General features: G+C 35.8%; 1 protein-coding gene across 39 annotated transcripts in view; it reads left to right on the plus strand.

Moving 5' to 3' along the window:
- Positions 1-22109, plus strand: part of ANK2 (ankyrin 2) — a 683465-nt gene that overhangs the window by 533778 nt on the left and 127578 nt on the right. For 21 of the 39 annotated variants that reach the window (XM_054554375.2, XM_063723590.1, XM_063723596.1 and 18 more), the window contains 4 exons: positions 3819-4004; positions 7278-7376; positions 8904-9002; positions 16566-16664. In XM_054554375.2, the coding sequence (XP_054410350.1) occupies positions 3819-4004; positions 7278-7376; positions 8904-9002; positions 16566-16664 (483 nt within the window). Of the gene's footprint in view, positions 1-3818; positions 4005-4430; positions 4455-7277; positions 7377-8903; positions 9003-16565; positions 16665-22109 lie in introns of all 39 variants that reach the window. The other 18 variants (XM_054554359.2, XM_054554356.2, XM_054554372.2 and 15 more) reach the window with 1 other exon arrangement.

The raw sequence follows: 22109 nt of genomic DNA on the forward strand, positions 1-22109 counted from the left end.
TGAGAACATCAGTTTTCTTTCCTAAGCATTTCTTATTCCATTTTCTTTGTATTTTCCCTCACGTTTTTGCTTAGGCAGATTAAGGAGCAAGTTCAATGACTGTCTGGGGCAGTGATTTCAAGTGATGCTCCAGAAGCCCTTGTGCTTGGGGCCCCTGGAAGGTTGGGAGTGAGCGACATGGAAGAGGAGAGGAAGAGAGCTCCCCTGAGACATGCCTCTTCTCACCTCTTTCAACCAGAGTATATGGGCTTGGCTTTTCTTATTTCATATTTTGTGGCCCCACTGATAAAATTTCAAAACTCCTGGCCTGAAGTGAATGATGACTGGTGGATTCTTGTTAACCAGAAACTATCTTAAGATAATTTTTAATGTCTAATATGCCTTCCTTTCTGGACAATTAAGTCTTGAGGACATGAACTCCCTTCTATGCTGCATTAGGAGAGGTTATTAAAATGTAATAAATCATTTTCCAGTCCCTTTGGGAGAAAACTTTTTATGGAGCCAATTGCAACAACTTTCTGACAGCTTATTCATTAGTTTAAAAAAAAAATCCAAGAAATCACTCTTAATGAGACCATGTTTTCTACCTATGACTGGAAAACCCAACTACCCAGTATGAAATGTTTTTGAGTTCTCTATTCAATACACACAGATTTTATACTCATGCCACTTGGATATAGTGTGATTTTTATGATTTGGGACCTTTTTTTCCTCAGACACTAGTTCTGTCCATGAGTACCATGTGAATATCTTCAGGCAGAGCTCAGGTAACAATATGAGACTGCATCTTTGCATCAGGGCCTCTGAGAAATATATCAAAATAAGGACATCTATATTTGTTTTATTTGATTTTGATTTCCTTGAAAGCAGAGTCACTTACCAGATGAAACCTTTACGCTAGAGTGCTTCTATTTACCAAATAGATTTAAGGTTTCTAGTGTAGGATTTAGGAGAACTCAGCTCGCTGGCATTCCCAGCTGTCTCACGACTCCTGGCTCCTTTGGTCTAGACCACTGTAGCATTTCCCATTTGGTTCCAAAAATACCCTTTTATGTACATTGCATCAGTAGAGGCCATGTTACATTCTGATCCCCAGAAAGTTAAAATGCTCTCTGATTCCACAAGGAAATGTGTCTTTTGCGAATAAATCATGTGAGGTTTTGAATTCTAGCTTAGACACATTATATACCTATTATTTGTTTCATTTTAGACAGTCATTTAAACAATTAAAATTACTTTTTTCTGATTGAATATATAAGCTTAATTGATTAAACTCTCAATGCCTGCACTAATGGTTATCAAAAAACACACATGGACAAATATTTACATATTCCTTTTTAGTGCATCATTCTGTAAAAAAAATAATAATGTTTTTACAGGGCTGTATGGTTGATTGCCATTTGATATCCTGTGTTATATTGCTAAATACCTTCTATAGTCTTATGTGCCTATGTGTCAATATGCTCTAAAGAAGGGACTTGCCCTGAGCTGGTTGGTAGCTAATTTGCAAAAATTAATGACTAATCAAGACATTATGATCACTTTAAAGTCAAATAATTGTGAGATTATTCAATGTGGCAATGAAATTCATGATCGAGAAGAAATATTTAAAGTTTTAAAATTTCCCATAATTATGGTACTTAGCATTGGTAAATAAATGATGAAAAATGAAGCTACCAAACTTTAATATGGATTTCCTTTTAGTTGAGGCACTTGAACAAATCATTCCAAGTGTTTAGCCTTGTCCCATGCAGTACAGATTAGAATGAAATCTACATGGTGAAGATCCAAGGTTAAATACTCAGAAGGGAGTTCTCAGTCTCTCCAGTACCATTTTTATACAGTATTTCTCTACTCTCTTCCTTCTTCCTAAATATTACCAAAATTAAAGGCCAGAAACTTTTTAATGACATTCTGTTCTGTGAGCAAATGCCTCATCTCTAAGAAAAAGATTAATTTCACACTCTTTTAATATAAACTATCACAGTGCTGCAGGAGGTAATACATTTAAATATGTATGTGCTAATGAGTCTGTGCTTTTCTCATTCACAGAGCATTTAATTTGTGCCAAACAAAGTTCTAAATTCAGGCTACTATTTTTCATCTTAAGATACTACATGCTTTACTCTTCCATTCTGTTAAGTAATGTGTTGTGTTTAAAATTCAGTTATTATTAAAAAAACAATTATTATTGCTGGTACTGCATACATGATACAATACACTTGAGGAAAATTATTTTTTCCTCAAAAGTCTGCAGTGACTTTAAAAAAATTATTTTTGGAAAAAAATGGAGTAGTTAAATTGTGGTAAATTACCATCGTCTCTAGAATGCAGTCCTGGGTTCAAGTAATTCTCCTGCCTTAGCCTCCAAAGTAGCTGGGATTACAGGTGCACGCCACCACGTTCAGCTAATTTTTTCTTTGGTATTTTTAGAGGAGATGGGTTTTCACCATGTTGGCCAGGCTCATCTCGAACTCCTGAACCTCAGGTGATCTACCCGCCTCAGCCTCCCAAAGTGCTGGGATTACAGATGTGAGCCACTGCGCCTGGCCTAGAATGCAGTCTTTCTTTCTTTTTTTTTTTTTTTTTTTTTTGAGAGGGAGTATCGCTGTCGCCCAGGCTGGAGTGCAGTGGCGCCATCTCCGCTCACTGCAAGCTCCGCCTCCTGGGTTCCCGCCATTCTCCTGCCTCAGCCTCCCGAGTAGCTGGGACTACAGGCGCCTGCCACCACGCCTGGCTAATTTTTGTATTTTTAGTAGAGACTGGGTTTCACTGTTAGCCAGGATGGTCTCGATCTCCTGACCTCGTGATCCGCCCACCTCAGCCTCCCAAAATGCTGGGATTACAGGCGTGAGCCACCGCGCCCGGCCCCAGTCTTTCAATTTACCATTCTATTGCCCATATTTTTTTCTCTATGTAAATGGAAACTTCTAACTTTGAGACTTGTTTTCCAACTTTTGTGGATTAAGGATGCTTTTTTTCCTTCACGTAAGTAGAACCTAAAATATATTATTTTTTAATGTACTTGTCACCTTTCCAGGAACTGAATTCTTGTTTCTAGAGAGAAAAAGATAGCTTTCCAAGTTTTCTAGCATGATTATGTATTACTAAGTTTTCTCTACCATTTCACTTTCCATGTTACTGTTTTTTAAGCTGTCTTTTTAAGTTTAGAATTGAAAAACAGGTTTTTCTACATTACCTAGCACATGTAATTTTATATCTAAATGGTCAAAATAATATAAAATTCAACTATTAAGAGCATAATTAATACATTAGCCTAATTTGCCAGAGTCTTAGATCATATTGTTCCCTAAACTTCCAAAATTGAACTGGTAATAGACAACTCCATCCCCAGGGGCTTGTTTCCCTAACCGTTCAGAAATATTTAATAACCTGCATAGTCAATCATATATTTTATTTCCCTGTCTCAGTCACCATATCTTTGATTCCCAGTCAGACTTGGTCTCCATTCTTTCTACCCTTCCCACTTTTCTGCTTTACCTGCAGAGGCATTATTTAGGATTGGTTCTCACTTTTATTTTTCGATTGCAACTATACATTTGAGCATATCCTGTATGTAGTATGTTTGTTAAGGAATGTGGATGTTTTTCAAAATGTATAGAATAGAAATTAGGAAAGCCGTCTGACTAAACTATTCCACAATATGATGGATATAATCTGCTTCTAATCTTCCCAGTAATATTTTATTCTTTTGGTTGTCAATCTTGATCATTAAAGATTAGAGCCATAATTGCTTAGAACTAAATCTCTAGCATCTAAAGATGTTAACAGACAATTTTTACCTTCTATTTTACCAGGATGGCTTTACTCCTCTAGCTGTGGCACTCCAGCAAGGACACAACCAGGCGGTGGCCATCCTCTTGGAGAACGACACCAAAGGGAAAGTGAGGCTGCCAGCTCTGCATATTGCCGCTAGGAAAGACGACACCAAATCTGCCGCACTCCTTCTTCAGAATGACCACAATGCTGACGTACAATCCAAGGTACTTAAAGCTGAACACATTTGTGGAAAGGAACTCTTTGGCTGCCAGACTCCTCCTGGGGGATGATAAAGAAGTAGGCCATGGTGATAATGCAAAATTATTTCTGGTCATAAAAAGAGATAAATGACTTTCAGAGGTATTTCAGAAAGAAGGGGACCATCTAAAAAAATTAAATGCAAGGTAATTTTCTTTAAAAGATGAGGTTGAGCTTTTTAGAAATCTGCTTTCTTATTCTGTTTATAGTCACAAATAATAGAATTTAAAAGATAAAATTGTATTGTGTAGCGCTTGGGGATGTCTTCTTTCAGTAGAATGCATTTTGGCATGTTGGAACAGTATACCCAATTGCAGTGAGCAGATTGACTGTTTCCGTAATTTTGCATTGTGTAATATCTTCCCTCTTTCTCCCAAACAACACTGCTTCAGATGATGGTGAATAGGACAACTGAGGTATAGTATTGTGGTTATACCAAAATTTACCTTGTCTTTATTTTTAGTTTTTGCCCAATTAGAATAAATGCTCACTAATTCATACTAATGATTAGAAGTTTGATTAATGGGAAATTAATTTGAAAAGCTTTCCCATAATGAAGGCAAACTGATAATTCAAAGATATTTAATGTAACATATATTTGAAGCATTATTTTTATCAGTAAAACTATTTAAATAGGTTATTAGAGAATGAAACGAAACTCTTTCTTAACATATATTTTAGTGAGTGAAGTTTACTACTAACTTATTGTCAAGTAGAGATATGATTTTATTTCCTTAATGAGAATTCTCAGGTTAGAGTTTCAAGGAAGTGAAAATTTGGGAGGTTTCTCTGCCACTGTGTTTTGTCTTTTTATCTAATTGCTGTTGCTCTTTTTTTTTTTCCGTATGCTCTTTTTCTTTACCACATTTATATAATAAATGATGTTATTGAGCATATCAAGAGCAGACCAATTGCTTTTTCTTGTAAGTCTTAAAATACTTGTCATAGAATCGTATATTTTCCACATTCCAAAATAAGTCACATCAATCAATAAGAACATTAAGTTCAGAAGCCTCTCAGTGTGGTGTGTTTGTATATGTATGTATTTAGTAGTCTCTCCTTGGCTGTTGCTATAGAGAGAGACACTAATACAAACATTGTTGATGTATATTACACAAATTAACCTATACTCAAAAACAAGTGACTTTTTATGTAGGTCCATTATTGTTTTGCTGAGGGGATTCTGTAGACTATCATCTCACTTGATGACTAGGTTGTGGACTTTGGAGCATTCTCACAGAGTATACTTGAATTATTTGTGTTATTTCTTTTGTTCCCTATCTTTGCATGGAACCCAGGTCAGAGACAACGGAAAGCCCAACTGCTTGGTGAACTTGCTCACAACTGGAACCATACAAATTGATATCTTAATAACTAATTTCAATACCTTTAATTTCTTAGATGCTTTTTGGTGATTATTTAAGATACATTTTTGAAAGCAGTATTGGCTGTAAACATTGTGAAAGCAGAAGTTTGGGTGGATTTTTACTGAGTTAAAAATATTTGCTTGAAGACAATAGAGTAAAAAGAAGAGAAACCCCTTCATCTAATCCTGTAGAAATGTGAACTCTGCCTCCTACTTCCATGTTAATCAGGGAAGAGTTCCTCTGAAGGGCTGATACCAGTTTTGTGCTGATCCAAGATTGACAGCCTGGGTATCATTATGAATGATCAGTGAGGCTGTATCAGACAATAAGTTAGTTTATTTTTGCAAATGATATTACTATATTTAAATACTTTGAAAATGATTCACCCAGCCTCAGTATGTTTTTCTGAGTGACAGGAAATATCAAGATAAAAATGAAATAAATTTAGTCAATTATTTCCTAAAATATAAAAATTTGACATTTTATAAAATAACAGCCAGGTTGAGGGCTGATTTTCCCCACCATTTTGACATGAATATTGGCATTATGTAAATGCAAAATAAAAATATCTTGATCATAGATATGGGATTTGGATTAATAGTTACTGTTCTTATTTTGTGTCTTGCTTCTCTCTAAGTAAGAAATTATTTGTATCTAATGTTGCTACAGTAACAACACAAATTTTCATTACCTAAGGTGTCTGAATGCTTGTTTAGGGTGTTTTTAAAACAAAATCACCGAAGCCTATATATCAACTCAATAGAAAAAAAATGGTTGTAATTTTGAAAATATTTCTTAAAAACAATACAGTAAACATCGTAGTTCATTTCAAGTAAAAGAGAGCAATACCAAGTAACCCGAAAACTGCAGGATGTGATAGCCAAATAACAGTTTCTATTTTTCCCATAATCTTTTGTTAAGTAGTGAAAATTCTGGAGAGTAAGAAAAATTATCCGATCTTTGTATACTTTAATAAGAAAAGAGTTAATATGCTTCTATTGTGAAGACGGCAACAATTTTCGACTAGATTTTCATCAGAAAAAGAAAGAAAAGGAAATATTTTTTTCATTTGATATTTTCAGACTTATTTTTTAAACATTTTGAGAGTAAACAGTTCTGTAATGCCCATATAGTTGATTTAACCTGGTTGGTTAAATTACATTTTATTGTATTCATAAAATTTGTTTAACATTAAAAATTGGAGTGAGCTGAATTTTTTTTCCTTTTATATTCCTATTGATGCCAAGTATGTTGTTTAATTTTTGTTTTTTAATTATTTCATCGTGATAACAGTATAATCTTGCTACACAGTTGTAAAAGGGTATAGGAATATCATGACAGTGTAAATGATGTGGAACAAATTCTATATCCTTTGTAGGAATTTTTCAACATATTTTCATGCTTCCAAAAGTATAATGTCAACCAATACTGCTTTTTTAAAACAAAAATAAAACAAAAACACTGGATTTTTTGAATCTTCTCTGAAAAGACATTAAAAAAAATTCATTGATATGTTAATCCTATGGCTGAAACCTTATGTTGTTTAATCATATTCTGGTTTTCTTCAATATGCAAAACCAACTTAAGAAACATTGTTTTGTATAAACAACAAATCTCATAAATAGATAAATATTTAAGATAATTAAAAACATGTCATGAATATTATGCCAATAAATGTAGAATATTTATTTACCTTTTTATATGTTTAGTTATGTACCACCTTATAACATTAAGATTTAAGATCTTACTGAAGCATTTATTATTGCTTATATATTAGGTAGACCGTTACCATGTGACTTTCTTCACTAATACAATGGCTGCAACATAGAAAAGTGAAGCGCTATACTGATTATCATATCTTTGCTTTCATAGAGTGGTTTTACCCCTTTGCACATAGCTGCACATTATGGAAATGTCAACGTGGCAACTCTTCTTCTAAACCGGGGAGCTGCTGTGGACTTCACAGCCAGGGTACGGATTAAAATAGTTTCTCGTTCTAGATAGCAGTAAATGAATATTTTAAGAAAGTAAAAAGGAACACCAACGACTTTCTTAAAGATTTTATTTCTTTTTCCTTACCTAGGTCTGTGCTGGAGATAGTAGATTTTTCATTCTCTTTCTTTAAATCACAAGAAGTCATCTTGGCTTAAGCAGAAAATAAAAATGTTGTAAACTCATGCACAAATTATTTCCAGTAGTTAAGGATGACATTAATTCTGGCCAGTATGAACAGTTATATTTAACGATCATGCCATGAATCCTGATAAGTCACGTCAAAAAATAATTAAACTGTTACAATGTTAACTATAAAATATATAAGTAGCGTGTCTTATGATGACTATAGGGCACACAATTTGATAGGGAATTGTTTTAATGAATTGAGAATTTGTTCACATGAAGTCTTACTAAAATACATAAAAGGTGTCACATTGTTACATGTTTCATGGTATGCTTTTATTAGAAAGAATTCACTTACATGATAATGGTATATATCAGTATACTTAATATTCAGTTAATGCAGACTATGAATATTCAAAAATTACAATAGACAAAAAATCAGGTACATATATCCTTGCCATAGTGATGACATGTGATAGCCAATAAAATAAATAAATATAATTTGTATGTATAATGTTTTTGTACTAAGAAGTCATCTGCACTGAAACTATGTTGTGTTATTTTCAAGCTGTTTTTCTTACTGAATTATTCTGAAGGAGATGTTTGTTTGTTGTTGTTGCTGTTTAGAGACAGGGTCTAGCTCTGTTGCCCAGGGTGGAGTACAGGGGCACGATCATGGCTCACTGAAGCCCTGAACTCATGGGCTCAAGCAATCCTCCTGACTCAGCCTCCTGAGTAGCTAGGACTGCAGGCACACGCTACCATGCCTGGCTAATTTTTAAAAGTTTTTTGTAGTGATGAGGTCTTACTATGTTGCCCAGGCTGGTCTTGAACTCTTGGCTTCAAGTAATCCTCCCACCTCAACTTCCCAAAGTGCTGGAATTACAGGCATGAGCCACCACGCTCAACTTGAAGGAGATGTTTTTAAGAATCATTTTTATATTGGATATTAATACCCAAATATTTGTATTCTGTTTTTAAGAATCATAAAACTTAAGATTCCAGACTCTTTAAGTGCATGGATGTTATAGAAAGAAAGACTTTACACTAGGGCCCTATCTAAGGTAGATTTAAAATTTTTGTTTCTATTACACTAAAGTAGTCCCTTTGTCTCTTGACTGTAACTTGTACATTCAATACATATTTTGTAGTTATTGACTAACTTAGTTATGCAGTTTCATTCCATTTTTCGTTCTCTAACTATGTTGTTTTGCAGTTTGTGTGATTTTTGTTCCTTAAAAAGCAAAGACATAGAAAGAGTAGAAACTGTGGATCAAATTACCACATAGGTCACAACTTCCTTTGTGGCCTTTAACACAAAGACATCGCCATCATGCCCTATCATACCCAACAGCTCTTTTTGGTCTTTCTGTGGTGTAGAATGGAATCACTCCTCTGCATGTGGCTTCCAAAAGAGGAAATACAAACATGGTGAAGCTCTTACTGGATCGAGGCGGTCAGATCGATGCCAAAACTAGGGTGAGTGTCTCTGTTCTTTCAATCTTCTACCATTATTATTTCTTTCAATTCTCATAGAAGGCACCTCAAGACACCAGGTCATTAACATAAGCAATGTGTTTTCAAGGAAATTGCTTTATTGGAATTGATTTAAATCTCATACAACATTTAAAGGGTTCATACCATACAGTGAAATTAATATTTGCTCGTAAGTGCCCAGAGAAGCAAAATGTTGGTCCCTCAATGAGATAGTTTTCCAAGTTTTGGCTTAGTGACTTTCTGGGACCAAAGATCAAAGATTAGGCTTACACAACTCCCTTTTGGTAGTTATAAGTATCAAGAACCCAAACTAATTACCATACATTAAGATTGAGAATGTGGCTTTTACACAAAATATTTTAGTACATGTTTACAGTCTTTTGCTTCTAAGTATTCAATTCCTAATTCATTTTTCTTAAGCAGCTATGCTATGCTGACCTGAGCAGGGGATTTGCTATTATGGAGAAAAGCATACAGTTAGTGTACTATACCTTTATTTATGTCATTTTGGTAGAAGTGCTAGCTTTCATTTGTTTCAAACTTAAGTAAAATATCATTTCAAGTTTGCAATACACTCCAAATAGATAACACAATAGACAGTAGAGTTCAGTTGTTAAAAGTGCAGAATGAAGGCAAACTGCCTGATTTCAAATCCTATTTTTACTATTAATAAGTTGTATTATATTGGCAGTTTACTTACCTTCTCTGAACTTAGGCTAATAATAACACACCTACTTCATAAAGTTGTGTGAGAATTAACTCTTAGGTATATTATTTACCATTTTTGAAAAAGCAGAGTAAATTACCTAGCTCTTCATAATATTTGGTAATATTACTGACATTATACTATATATAGTTATTTGCTTAAACATGTAAGGATTATTTCAATATTAATTATCTGGAGTAGATTTGGTTAATCATAGACTTCAGCAAAACTTCAAATGTGCCTATAATACAAAAATGTTAATATGTGGTATAAAAAGTCTATGTTAATATGTGGTGTAAAAAGCCTATGAAAGATGATAAATAGAATATGTCTCTTATGGTATTTAACTTCACTTTGTCTAATTCTGAGACTTCATGTTTTCATAGTCCCAGCAGTAAAGATCAAATCTAGTTTCCTTGCAAATCTAGGGGCTAGCAAACACTTTCGTTTAATAAACTTTATCATCTGTAAGCTTCCAGAATCTATACTAGTCCCAGACTATAAATTATGGTTTTTAATGACCTCAGGAAACCTTGCTTTCTTAATCTCACTTCTCTAAAACTTTTGGTCCAGAGTGGCTACATCACAACACATGGGAGTTCTGGAGAGGTTTGCGTTCTGTCAAATCTTTGCTGTGGTGTCCAGTGTCTTTGCATCAGAGTTTTATATGGTTTCTACTTTTTGCTTAGTAGGCATGCTTTTTCCTTACCATACTGTGAGTATACAGAATTTGGAACAGTATGCGTTATGTTGCATGGTTTGCTTACTTGTTCTTTATATTTAAAGGAATGAGCTTTTGCACATTACTACATTACTAACATTACCAATGTATTACATTACAAACATACTTTACTAACATAATTTCTTCCTATATACTGCCTTTATGAGATTACCACTGGAAAGAAAGCATTTTGGAAATGCAAAAAAATTTTTATGTTGGCCAATGTCTTAAGGATGCACATTGCTTTTATTAATGCTTTTTGGAGTATTAACTCATTATTGAGAGAGTTGATTTTGTTCTTATTAATCAACAATATTTACTTAATAGAAGTACTCTAATTTGTGTGTCTTACATATATTTGGGTATACAATTAAAAAGTCTAACTCCAAATAGACAGTGTATCTTCATAAAAAGAGTACTAAGAAATAAAGAGAAACGGATTCTTATACTAGTTCTGTCATAGTGCAGCCTTTAGATACAGCAAATAAATTAAATTTCATTCAAGGATTTAAAAAGAATAAAATAGGTTTTCTAATTGTGTACATTGTATAAACATTCCATTCATTTATTCCTTAAATAACTATTGAGTTCCTACTTGGTGCTGTGAACCCTGAAGATACAACAGTTAACAAGACAGAGTAGGTTTCTAGACTCATAGAGATGCAAGTCAATAGTTCAAGGAATTAAGTTAACAGTCTTCTTGTAAAAGTTTAATAATAGGTTCTTAAAAAGCAAAAAAAACAAAAAACAAACAAAAAAAACCCCGTGATTTGTAGCATTGCCTTTGCTGGTTTCCATGGTATAAATACTGCTACAGTGGTCAGTTTAGAGCCAGCAACTTGGTATCACTAAATGTAGAATAGGGAAGAGGTGTGCAAAAAGTGGCTCTCCTTATTTCATATGAGCTGGTTCCAGCACACCCCAGGATTAGCTACAATATTGAATGGTTGCCCTGAACTTTTTATTATTATTATTATACTTTAAGTTCTGGGGTGCATCTGCAGAACATACAGGTTTGTTACATAGGTATTGACGTGCCATGGTGGTTTGCTGCACCCATCAACCTGTCGTCTACAATAGGTATTTCTCCTAATGCTATCCCTCTCCTACCCCCATCCCCCAACAGGCCCCAGTGTGCGATGTTCCCCTCCCTGTGTCCGTGTGTTCTCATTGTTCAACTCCCACCTATGATCGAGAACATGTGGGGTTTGGTTTTCTGTTCTTGTGTTAGTTTGCTGAGAGTGATGGTTTCCAGCTTCATCCATGTCCCTGCAAAGGACATGAACGCATCCTTTTTTATGGCTGCATAGTATTCCATGGTGTATATGTGCCACATTTTCTTTATCCAGTCTATCACTGATGGGCATTTGGCTTGGTTCCAAGTTTTTGCTATTGTGAATAGGGTTGCATTGATCTTTTTTAGCACTAAACTTTCCCCCCGTAAGTTGAAATACTTCTTCATCTGTAAGTAGAAGGATTTTAAAAGCATTGCTGGGTTCTTTTCATTCTGGCTACAGCTAACAGACCTATATCCCTCTTACCAAAGGCAAAATCAAGTAGGAGGTAAATACTGAAATCAAGGACTGTGTGCTGGAATTGGGAGGCCAATTCTGGAACTATAATATTTGATTACTAAAATAAATGAATATGTTTTGCTTTCTCTTTTGCCTTTTGAAATATATTTAAAAATAGAAAAATGTTTATATTAGTTAGTTCTCATGCTGCTATGAAGAACTGCCCGAGATTGGGTAATTTATAAAGGAAAGAAGTTTAATTGACTCACAGTTCTGCGGGGCTGGGGAGGCCTCAGGAAACTTACAATTATGGCGGAAGCAGAAACAAACACATCCTTCTTCAAATGGTGGCAGGAGAGAGAAATAAGTGCCCAGTGAAGGGGGCAGCCCCTTATAAAACCATCAGATCTCATGAGAACTAACTCACTGTCACAAAAATAGCATGAAGGTAACCACCCCGTTATTCAGTTACCTCCCATTGGGTCCCTCCCATGACACATAGAGATTATGGGAAATAGAATTCAAGATGAGATTTAGGTGGTGACGCCTAAATCAAAACATTGATAAACTATATCAATGTTTAATTTGGTTTTGACTATAATTTTAGAGAATATAATAAAACTTCTATATATGAAATTTTTTTTTTGAGACGGAGTTTTCACTCTTGTTGCCCAGGCTGGAGTACAATGGTGCGATCTCAGCTCACCGCAACCCCCACCTCACTGGTTCAGGCAATTCTCCTACCTCAGCTTCCCAAGTAGCTGGAATTACAGGCATGTGCCTGGTTAATTTTGTATTTTTAATAGAGACAGGGTTTCTCCATGTTGGTCAGGCTGGTCTCAAACTCCTGACCTCAGGTGATCCACCCGCCTTGGCCTCCCAAAGTGCTGGGATTACAGGCATGAGCCACCACACCCGGCCGGAATGTTTTTAAAGTATTATGTTTTCATTTTGTTGTTGTTGTTGTTGTTGACATCTCAATTTCCCCCAGCATTTAAATTAACCACAAATATTGTGAATTTAGTATATTCTGTCAAGGATCTTACCTTGATCTTCTCGTTATTTTTCTCATTCATAAGGTTTTTATTATCTAGAGAATAGCAAGATCTATAGAGGCTTTCAGATAATTAAGAAACAAATATTACCCACAGTTATTTCTTGGCTATCACCACCATTTTGGCAATCATTGAGACATTTTCCATCTTGTTGGCATTCTCATCATTGACTACTATCTAATGTGAAACTCTAAGACATTTGCACCAGAGCCTTCTACTGGTATCTGAAAGACCTCATTTCAATGTGAAAACATAAATTTTATAGCTAGTTAAAATGAAATTATAAATTTAGGCTTTATTAAGGGCATTATTCTTTTTTGTTTTTAAACTTATTTATTATTTAAATGTGGTGATACCCCATATTAGGATTATATTTAAAATATTAAAAAACATATTTCAATGCAAACAATAAAAAGTGTACAAAAACATTAAAGGATGATGAACAAAAAACATGTAGGGAAAAGGAATCACCCTTCTTACTTGTTATTAGGTGTAATAATTAAAGCAGTAACAATAATGGTTGTCAATTGTCATATGCATATTTTGTTCTAGGCACCCTGCTAAGTACTCTACAAATATCGTCTTATTTTATCTTCCTAACAACTTATAAAGTGTGTATTATTTTCTCGTTGAAAAAAGATGGAGGTCTTCATTTGAGAAATGAGACTACCAAAGGGAAAAATGAGTTTCAGCAGAATTATGTAACTTGACCTAGGACACACAGCTTGGTAATCAGCAGAGCCTACGCATGTGAATACACAAACTTCAGGATACATTGTTGAAAGAATGACCTAAGCAGAGAGGGGGGAGAATATGAAAAGATAAAGAAACTACATAAGTGGCATCCCTCCAATATTGATTGATCTACCTTTATCAAAATTCTCCACATCATGGTGGATAGTACATCAGTGCGATGAATTGATTCTAGAGAAAAAAAAAAACCAAAAAAACCAAAAAACAGAAAAAACACAAAGGGTCTCTGGAAGGGGGAAAAACCCATAACCTGCAACTACAAACTTAAGAATTTAAGTAAAAAGGTTTTAGAATACAAAAGCTTGAAAAGAATTTTTTTGGGGCATTAACTTTATAGTGTGCTTTGCAGAAAATATTCGAAATCTAATCAAATTGAGCTTGTTGGGTAACTTGAATTTGATGTCATCATTCACACATCTTATAAGCACAGACACCTTGCATCATTAAATGTAGGATTTAGAACTAATTTAATCCTTATTGTTCCTTGATATTCTTGTGGGTATATTAAATGTTCTCCATAAAGCTCCTGTTGTTACTCTGAGAGTATTTTGGAGGTTTCAACGTGATTACACAAAGACTATTTCATGTAATTTGCAGAAAGCAATACGCTGCCTTTTCTAAAAAAGATGTAAGGTGGCATTCCCTCCTTCATCTTTCAAACAAGGCTTGCAAGTTAAATAGTGTGAGAAACATCATCTCCACTCTATGTATCACGAAGCTGAGCCTTAGAGAGATTCATCCATGGTGACCGATTTGAGATTCACTGCAGGGTTCCATGGTTCCGAAATCCACACACTGAACTGTTACATATGATGTCTCTGTTCACCATGTGGGATTTCTCAAACCCTAGGTCTCCACAAAGCCCTCACCAAGAATACGTTTGAGAAACCATGCTATATCTAATTGTTAGGTAAGTTATGTAGCAACTAATGCTCTGTAGTTCCACCACAGGGTGCTTTTATCAGGATACAAAAGTGTAATCATTGTCATCACTTTGCTGGAACAACTCTTTTAGGCTCCTATCTGGCAAATTTTAAAATAATGTAGCATTTCAACTACACTAGTTAAATACTTTTTTTCTGAGAAGGTAGTCTTTTCATGCTAATTCTTAGGTACCCAAAACTTCAAAATCTGTTTTGGTTATTCAATATCTTCATATTAGCTAAATGGATTTCACAAAGCAAAGAATCATTATCAGTCAAGGTCCTAGCCAAAAACAGAGGCCCAAATTTGATCATTTGATTAGAGATTATTGAAGTGTCTATTTATAATATTGTGTAGTCTGTAGGAAAGAGACAAGGGACAAGGGACAGTGTAGAATCCCAGGGCCTAGCTAGTAACAGTGGGACTCAATACAATGCTCGACCTAAAAAGTGAGAAGTACAGGAGGCCCCCAGAACTTCAAAGGAGAGAATTGTTTGGAAGGCTGCTTTGGCAGGAAGGTAAACTTTGGTAAAGACACACAGCCAGATTTGGGAGGTCTCTCGAAGTCCCTTTCATGTCTTGCTGCATTGGCCAAACCTAGTTGGAAGCCAGAGGACAAGGCAGCTCACTGATGCCCCCTAGAGCGGCCAGTCTGTTGGGACACAGAGCAGAGAGGAGAAGGGTAGAGCATGGGTCTGGAGGGGCAAACAGAAGACATCTAGCATAGAAATCCCAGTGTTGAGTCAGAAAGAGTGTGGCGATTCAGAGGAATTATTTTTGTTTGGAGTAAAGCGTAACCTGGAGAGATGGTCCTGGAAGTAGAGACACAAACGAGAGGCCATTCGAGTTGTGGATACATCAGAAACTGCTGAAATCCTCTTAACTGCTCACCATCCATTCTCTGTGATTTACCCACCTTCTCCACCTCTGTCCTTGGGACAATCTTTTTTTCTTTTTCCTTCAGCCTCAAATCACCAGTAAATTTATGTACTCAGTGTTTCATTTTCTCTCTCACTTCTTGCTCACCGTTAATTACATCTTGCCTCACATTTCCCACTCACTCTGCTTTTTGGCCATGCCACCCTAAAGAGAAATAAAATGTAAAAGACAGAGGACACTTGGGGATTGCTCTGGAATCAGAGGCTATCCCAGAAATGTTAAGATCAGAAAGTTTTATAAATAATATAGCACACAGTTCTGCCGTATTTTATTTGATGAAGTTAGAGTTCTATTTATTAATAATAAAGTTCATCTTTGGGAAGCAATTATGTGATTTCTAAAATGTTGAAATATATGTGTGGAAATCTTTAAAATAGTCTTAAAAAATGACCCTTCACTTTTACAAGCATTAGGAAGCATTTTAGGAGAACTTATGAAAGTGGTGACAATTCAAAAGAACATATATGAAAAAATTACACCAAGAAAAATTTTTAGGTTAAAGTATATTAGAACAAACAACATGAAAACAGTATAACCTAATATAATCCCTGTTTTCGGTTCCAGGGAGTAGAGCTTTAAAGTTCAACAAATGCCACATACTGTGCTTTTCCATCTTCTTGAATACGCAGACACGTGACCAGAAGCCAGTTTCATTCCATTGACCCTCTGTCCACACAGGGGATCTCTCTTGCTTTCTCCCTGTCTCTGTTTTGTTTGTCTTTCCCTTTCTCTTTCTTGTTCTCTGTCAAGATGTCTTTCTGACTTGTTTTCTCTTTCACTTGTCTTTCTGGTCATTTAACAAATTGCAGTTCTATTGCTGATTTATTGAATGATCAGGATTGAGTTTAGGAACTCCCTCTTTATGGTTGCAATAGATGAAATATGGATTTTTTTAAAGTGAACTGGGGCCTAATTCTTTAATTCTTTTGGCAGGATGGGTTGACACCACTTCACTGTGCTGCACGAAGTGGGCATGACCAAGTGGTGGAACTTCTGTTGGAACGGGGTGCCCCCTTGCTGGCAAGGACTAAGGTGAGTCATTATGAGTAAGATGGGGTCCTAAGAAATCTTTAAGTCACTTGATATATTATCTGTATTCTTTTTTAAATTGAAGCATCAGGCAAGCATTTTCTAGTTCTTTAATAATTGTGTACTAGGAATAGGAATATGTATCAAACCACTTAAAATTATTAAAATAAACAGATACATGCATTAAGATGTATTGAATGTGTGCCTTCAAGTTTTTTCTATATTTTTACCTGTTATTCTTACTGCAGATGGAAATCTGAATACATCTGTATTTTAAATATAATGAGAATATCTCTTAGATTCTGAATCTAGATTTTTATGATTCTCTCAGATGACTATGAAACATATATAAAATTATCTTTTAAAGCAGAACAATTAGCAACACAAAATGAATCTTTTTGCTCATCCAATCTTTATCTCTTAGGCAATACTAATAAAAAGTAATTACTCAACAGTGGCATTGGTTGATTATGTTGAAGATTAGTAGAGGTGATTTGGAAAGCACAAGTTGTAATAGGCCACCTACAAAGAACTATTAAACAAGCATATTTTCTTTATGACATACTACATCTAGCCCTTTTTCCTCTCGTTTTATCAATATGCTCAAACATGGGAGAAGCACTTTTCCATATACATGAACACCACACTGTGAGTTGGTTTGCTGAAGATTTTTCATTGTCAAATGTATTTTAAATGTGTTTATTATTGTATAGTTCTCTATTATCCAACCCTACATTGGGTTATCAGAAAATATTTTGAGACACGAATTAAAGATACTCATACAGAGCTGATTAATGTGATATGCAGCAACCTTGGATCCTTAAATACAACACAAAGTTAGACAAAGGGCACTTGTTATATTTTCTCCCTATTCCATTCCACCGCATACCACTGCCCCCCACAGAGTTGGTATCAACTAATGCTATTACTAGGGTAAGCTGAAGAAACTGAGGCAATTGACACAAACAAATATTTTTCAATTTATATATAATTGAAATCATTTGAAACAAAACTAGCCCATACATTGAAGACATGTGTAGAATGAACTCAATTTGTAAAGATGTGCCCACATGCCATAAAAGAGTGGCTTCAAATCAGTAATACATGAAGAAGAGAAATAATTATCTGTGTTATTTTTATTCTCATACCTATACTGTGAATGTTGTATAGATCTGTCTTTAAAATGCAACAATTTGGGCTGGGTAATGCAGAGATAATTATGGAAAGTTTTGATAAAGAAACATTGAAATTTAAATGGAAATAACAAAATTTCAGACCCATCATGTTACAACCAATACAAAAACCAATATCAAGTTGAAAATAGGCAGATATGCTTTACAAACCATAAAATAATCTTATCTGCAGAGTTTGCTTGTAATTGTCATGTCACTAATGAAGATGGCAGGTTACCTAGATGGAATTTTTTTTAATGTCCTTCCTGTAAAATCAAGTATCATTCAAATGTAAGGATCCTGCATAAAGTGTCTCTGAGTGCACAATTATATTCATGTATTCATGTATCCAACTATTATATAATATTGAGTAGATACAATTTGCCAGGCAAGTGTTCTAGTCACTAAAGCACCATCAAGATGAATAATAAAAAATCTTTTTCTTTTTTTTTTTGAGATGGAGTCTCGCTTTGTCACCCAGGCTGGAGTGCAGTGGCGCGATCTCGGCTCACTGCAAGCTCCGCCTCCTGGGTTCACGCCATTCTCCGGCCTCAGCCTCCCGAGTAGCTGGGACTACAGGCGCCCGCCACCATGCCCAGCTAATTTTTTGTATTTTTAGGAGAGACGGGGTTTCACCACGTTAGCCAGGATGGTCTTGATCTGCTGACCTCGTGATCCGCCTGTCTCGGCCTCCCAAAGTGCTGGGATTACAAGCATGAGCCACCACGCCCAGCCATAATACACAATCTATAGCTGCAAGAAGCTCAGAAATTAGTGGGCATGATAGAAAAAAAAAGATAATTATAAAAAATAGAGATATGTATAGGGTAATAAACACAGAGAAGTTGAATTAATCAGGTTAGGGTGAGGGAATACTGCTCTCCTGGGAGTGGAATAGCTGCCTAATGCTAGACTATTCTCCCTCCCCTTCTGTATTAGTCCATTTCACGCTACTGATAAAGACATACTTGAGACTGGGCAATTTACAAAGAAGTTTAATGGATTCACAGTTCCACCTGGGGAGGAACTCACAATCACGAGGCTGAGGAGGCTTCACAATCATGGCAGAAGGTGAAAGGCACGTCTCACATGGTGGCAGACAAGAGAAGAAAATGAAAACCAAGTGAAAGGGCTTTCCCCTTATAAAACCATCAGATCTTGTGAGACTTATTCACTACCACGGGAATAGTATGGGGGAAACCGCCCTCATGATTCAGTTATCTCCCACTGGGTCCCTCTCACAACACAAGGGAATTATGGGAGCTACAATTCAAGATGAGATTTGGGTGGGGACACAGCCAAACCATATTACCTTCCATAAAAACTCCTAGGTTTAAATCACCCATTCTTTTTTCTGAAGCAACTATCTAAGTGTCATTCTATTCTCATTCTTTGTCAATTCTAGCTCTCAGCAAACTGTGACTCCTCACCACAACCCCTTCTTATTCTTGGTAACTTTAATGATCCTGATTAGAGCAGTAGATAATTCTTCTAGTTGGCCTCTCAGTTAGGTAACTGTAAACCCTCTATCTATTTCTGTGTCTAACTTCACACTTGCCAGCCCCTCCTATGTTTCGGCTCACTCTCTTCAGAACCCCAGTTCCGAAATTCTTTTATTCTGCTGGGTCCTTCATAGTTTCACTCCCTCATTCACATCATGCCCTTACCTCTGCCCGGCACAAATTTCATAGTCATTTATGCTACTCCCTTACATATTCATACTACCTACATTTCACTCAATTAAATTCAACTCACATTCATGCAACCAAATGTGGCTACAGGAAACACCCAGCCACACTAACTGTGCTCATTTTAGATTCATGATCACTAACCTCAAGTCAGCTGGTAATGCTGCCTGACAATCTTGCTCTATTTTCTAAGTCTATTCACTCGATCCCCGCTATCTGACCATTCTATATTTTCTTCAAACTTCTTAGACTTCTTTCCTTGTCTTCATTTCCCATAACACTGAGAGAATTCAAGCAATTGGAAGATAATTTCCAGAGACTCCCACCTCCATATCTATCCATATCTATCCAGTGACATGACTTGGAGCCCATGTAGTCTACATTCTCTCCTGTTACTATCATCTGGTGTGATTGCTTGGTCCTGTCTTCTCAAAACACTTTCTTTATTTACCTTCTGGGACATTACATTCTTCTGACTTTCCTTCTGTTTTCCTAGCTGCCACTTCTCAGTCTCCTTTACTAGTTCCTCCTCATCTCTCAGGTCTCTGAATGTTAGAACCTCCAGAGCTCAGTCTTTGTATCTTTTCTCTATTGACACTCACTTGCTATGAAATCTCATGTAGTTCTATCTTTAAATAGTACCTGTATGCTGGTGCCACGAGTGTACATCTCCAGAATTCCATATGTAGATGTCAGCTCCCCATTGCCACTTGGATGTTTCCTGGGCATCTCAAATTTAGTAAGCTCAGAATTAAGCACAGGCTATAATACCCACCCCTCAAGCTAATCTTCCTGTTATCTTTCTTATCTCAACAAATGGCCATCTAATTTTTTTAGTTTCTCAGGCCAAATACCTCATGTCATATTGGACTCTTCTTTTTCTCACTTTCCACATTCTGTCACCAAACACTGTCACCTCTTCCTTCAAAATGTATCACTAAGTCAGCAGCTTGCCAACAATCTCATTACCACCACTCTGGTCCAGATCACCATCAACCCTACCTGGAGGACTGCAAGAGGTCCCTAATCGACTTCCCTTCTTTTGAATTTTGTCCATGTATTCTATTCTCAGCACAGCAGCAAGAGTAATCCTGTTGCTCCAAATCTTCCAACGGCACCCCATGTCTCTCTGAGTAAAAGTCAAAACTGCAAGGTCTCTCACCTCTTTGAATTCCTCCCCTTATCCATCCTCCTCATTCACTCGCCTTAAACCACATTCTTCTCCTTACTGATTATTGATATCGATCATGCCAGTTATAATCCTCACACAATATATTTGCACTTGCCTTTTCTCAGCCTCAAGTGTTTTTCCTCCAAGTCAACAAGACTAGCTCTCTTACTTTCTTCATGTCAAAACTCACCTTCTTAGTGAGGCCATTTCTGGACATCCTATCAAAATTGCACTCATGTACACAAACTTCCTAGGCCATTCTGTGTTTTTGTTTTCTCCTTTCCATTGATGGCCATCCAACATACTATATACTTTAATTCTTATTGTTTTTAAATTGTATTCTGTCTTCCACACTAGAATGTAACCTCGATAGAGACAGGGGTTTCCTGTCTGTTGTGTTCCCTGCTGTAGCCACAGTACTTGAACAGGGCTTGAGTAGGTGCTAAGTAAACATGTGTAAAATCAACAAAAGATTAGATGATGAATATTTTATTTTCCACATAAATAACCTTCAAATAGGTAAGACAGCATCAATGAATGATAATTTTTCAAAGAAACATGCAACACTCCAGTCCAAACGTCGTCAAAGCTTGAATTTCTTCTACACTTTGCAATTATCTTCCCCTCAATGCATAAATACTTCTCATCAGCCTGTTGCTGTTTTCTAAACTTATTTAATGAACTTCTAAACATGAAAGTAATAATTATGAATAAAGATTATTTCAAAATATATGAATAATTTGTAAGTCACATATACTCTACCACAATTAAGAATTAATGTATTTGTTTTTGTTGTCCCTCAGTGTTGAAATCACCTTCCTTGTTGAGAATATTGGGTGGGGGACCTTTTCTGGTAAAATATCCAGATACAATTTCTGCTTTGTTGAATGTAATGACTGCCAAACTGGACACTTGGCGAACAATCCTTTTTCTAGTGGCCATAATTGCATTGGTATTAGGAAAAGACAATAGTTCCATCTCTTTAATAGGCAAATTGTTTTTTAAAATTTAGTTTTTTCCTAAGTTTACATATTGTTTCCTGAAAGTTTATTTATTTAGCTTTAAAAAAAAATGAGAGTCTTACCGAGTCTGATGAACAGTGCATTACCCTGCTTTCTTGTGTTCCTGCTGTTGACCTTATTCTAGAATAGGCTAAAGCTGTTTTGGTCCATATTAATGATGACAAATTTAGATTATCCTCAAATGTAAAAGTTGTGAGGTCATTGGCACATGGCCCACATTTGCCTCACACTCTTCTAGCCCTTACCTACCTGTTTTCTCCAAGTCCAATTCAAGTAGTCTCCTAATACTATAGGTAAAAGGATTTGTAAAATTTCAGAGGAACATGGATCTAAAAGATGATCAAAGTTTCCATACCTCCCTGATCCGCCCACTTGCTTCTCATTCACCCACTTCC

The sequence above is a fragment of the Pongo abelii genome, chromosome 3 (genome assembly GCF_028885655.2).
Source record: "Pongo abelii isolate AG06213 chromosome 3, NHGRI_mPonAbe1-v2.0_pri, whole genome shotgun sequence".
Taxonomy (NCBI): domain Eukaryota; kingdom Metazoa; phylum Chordata; class Mammalia; order Primates; family Hominidae; genus Pongo; species Pongo abelii.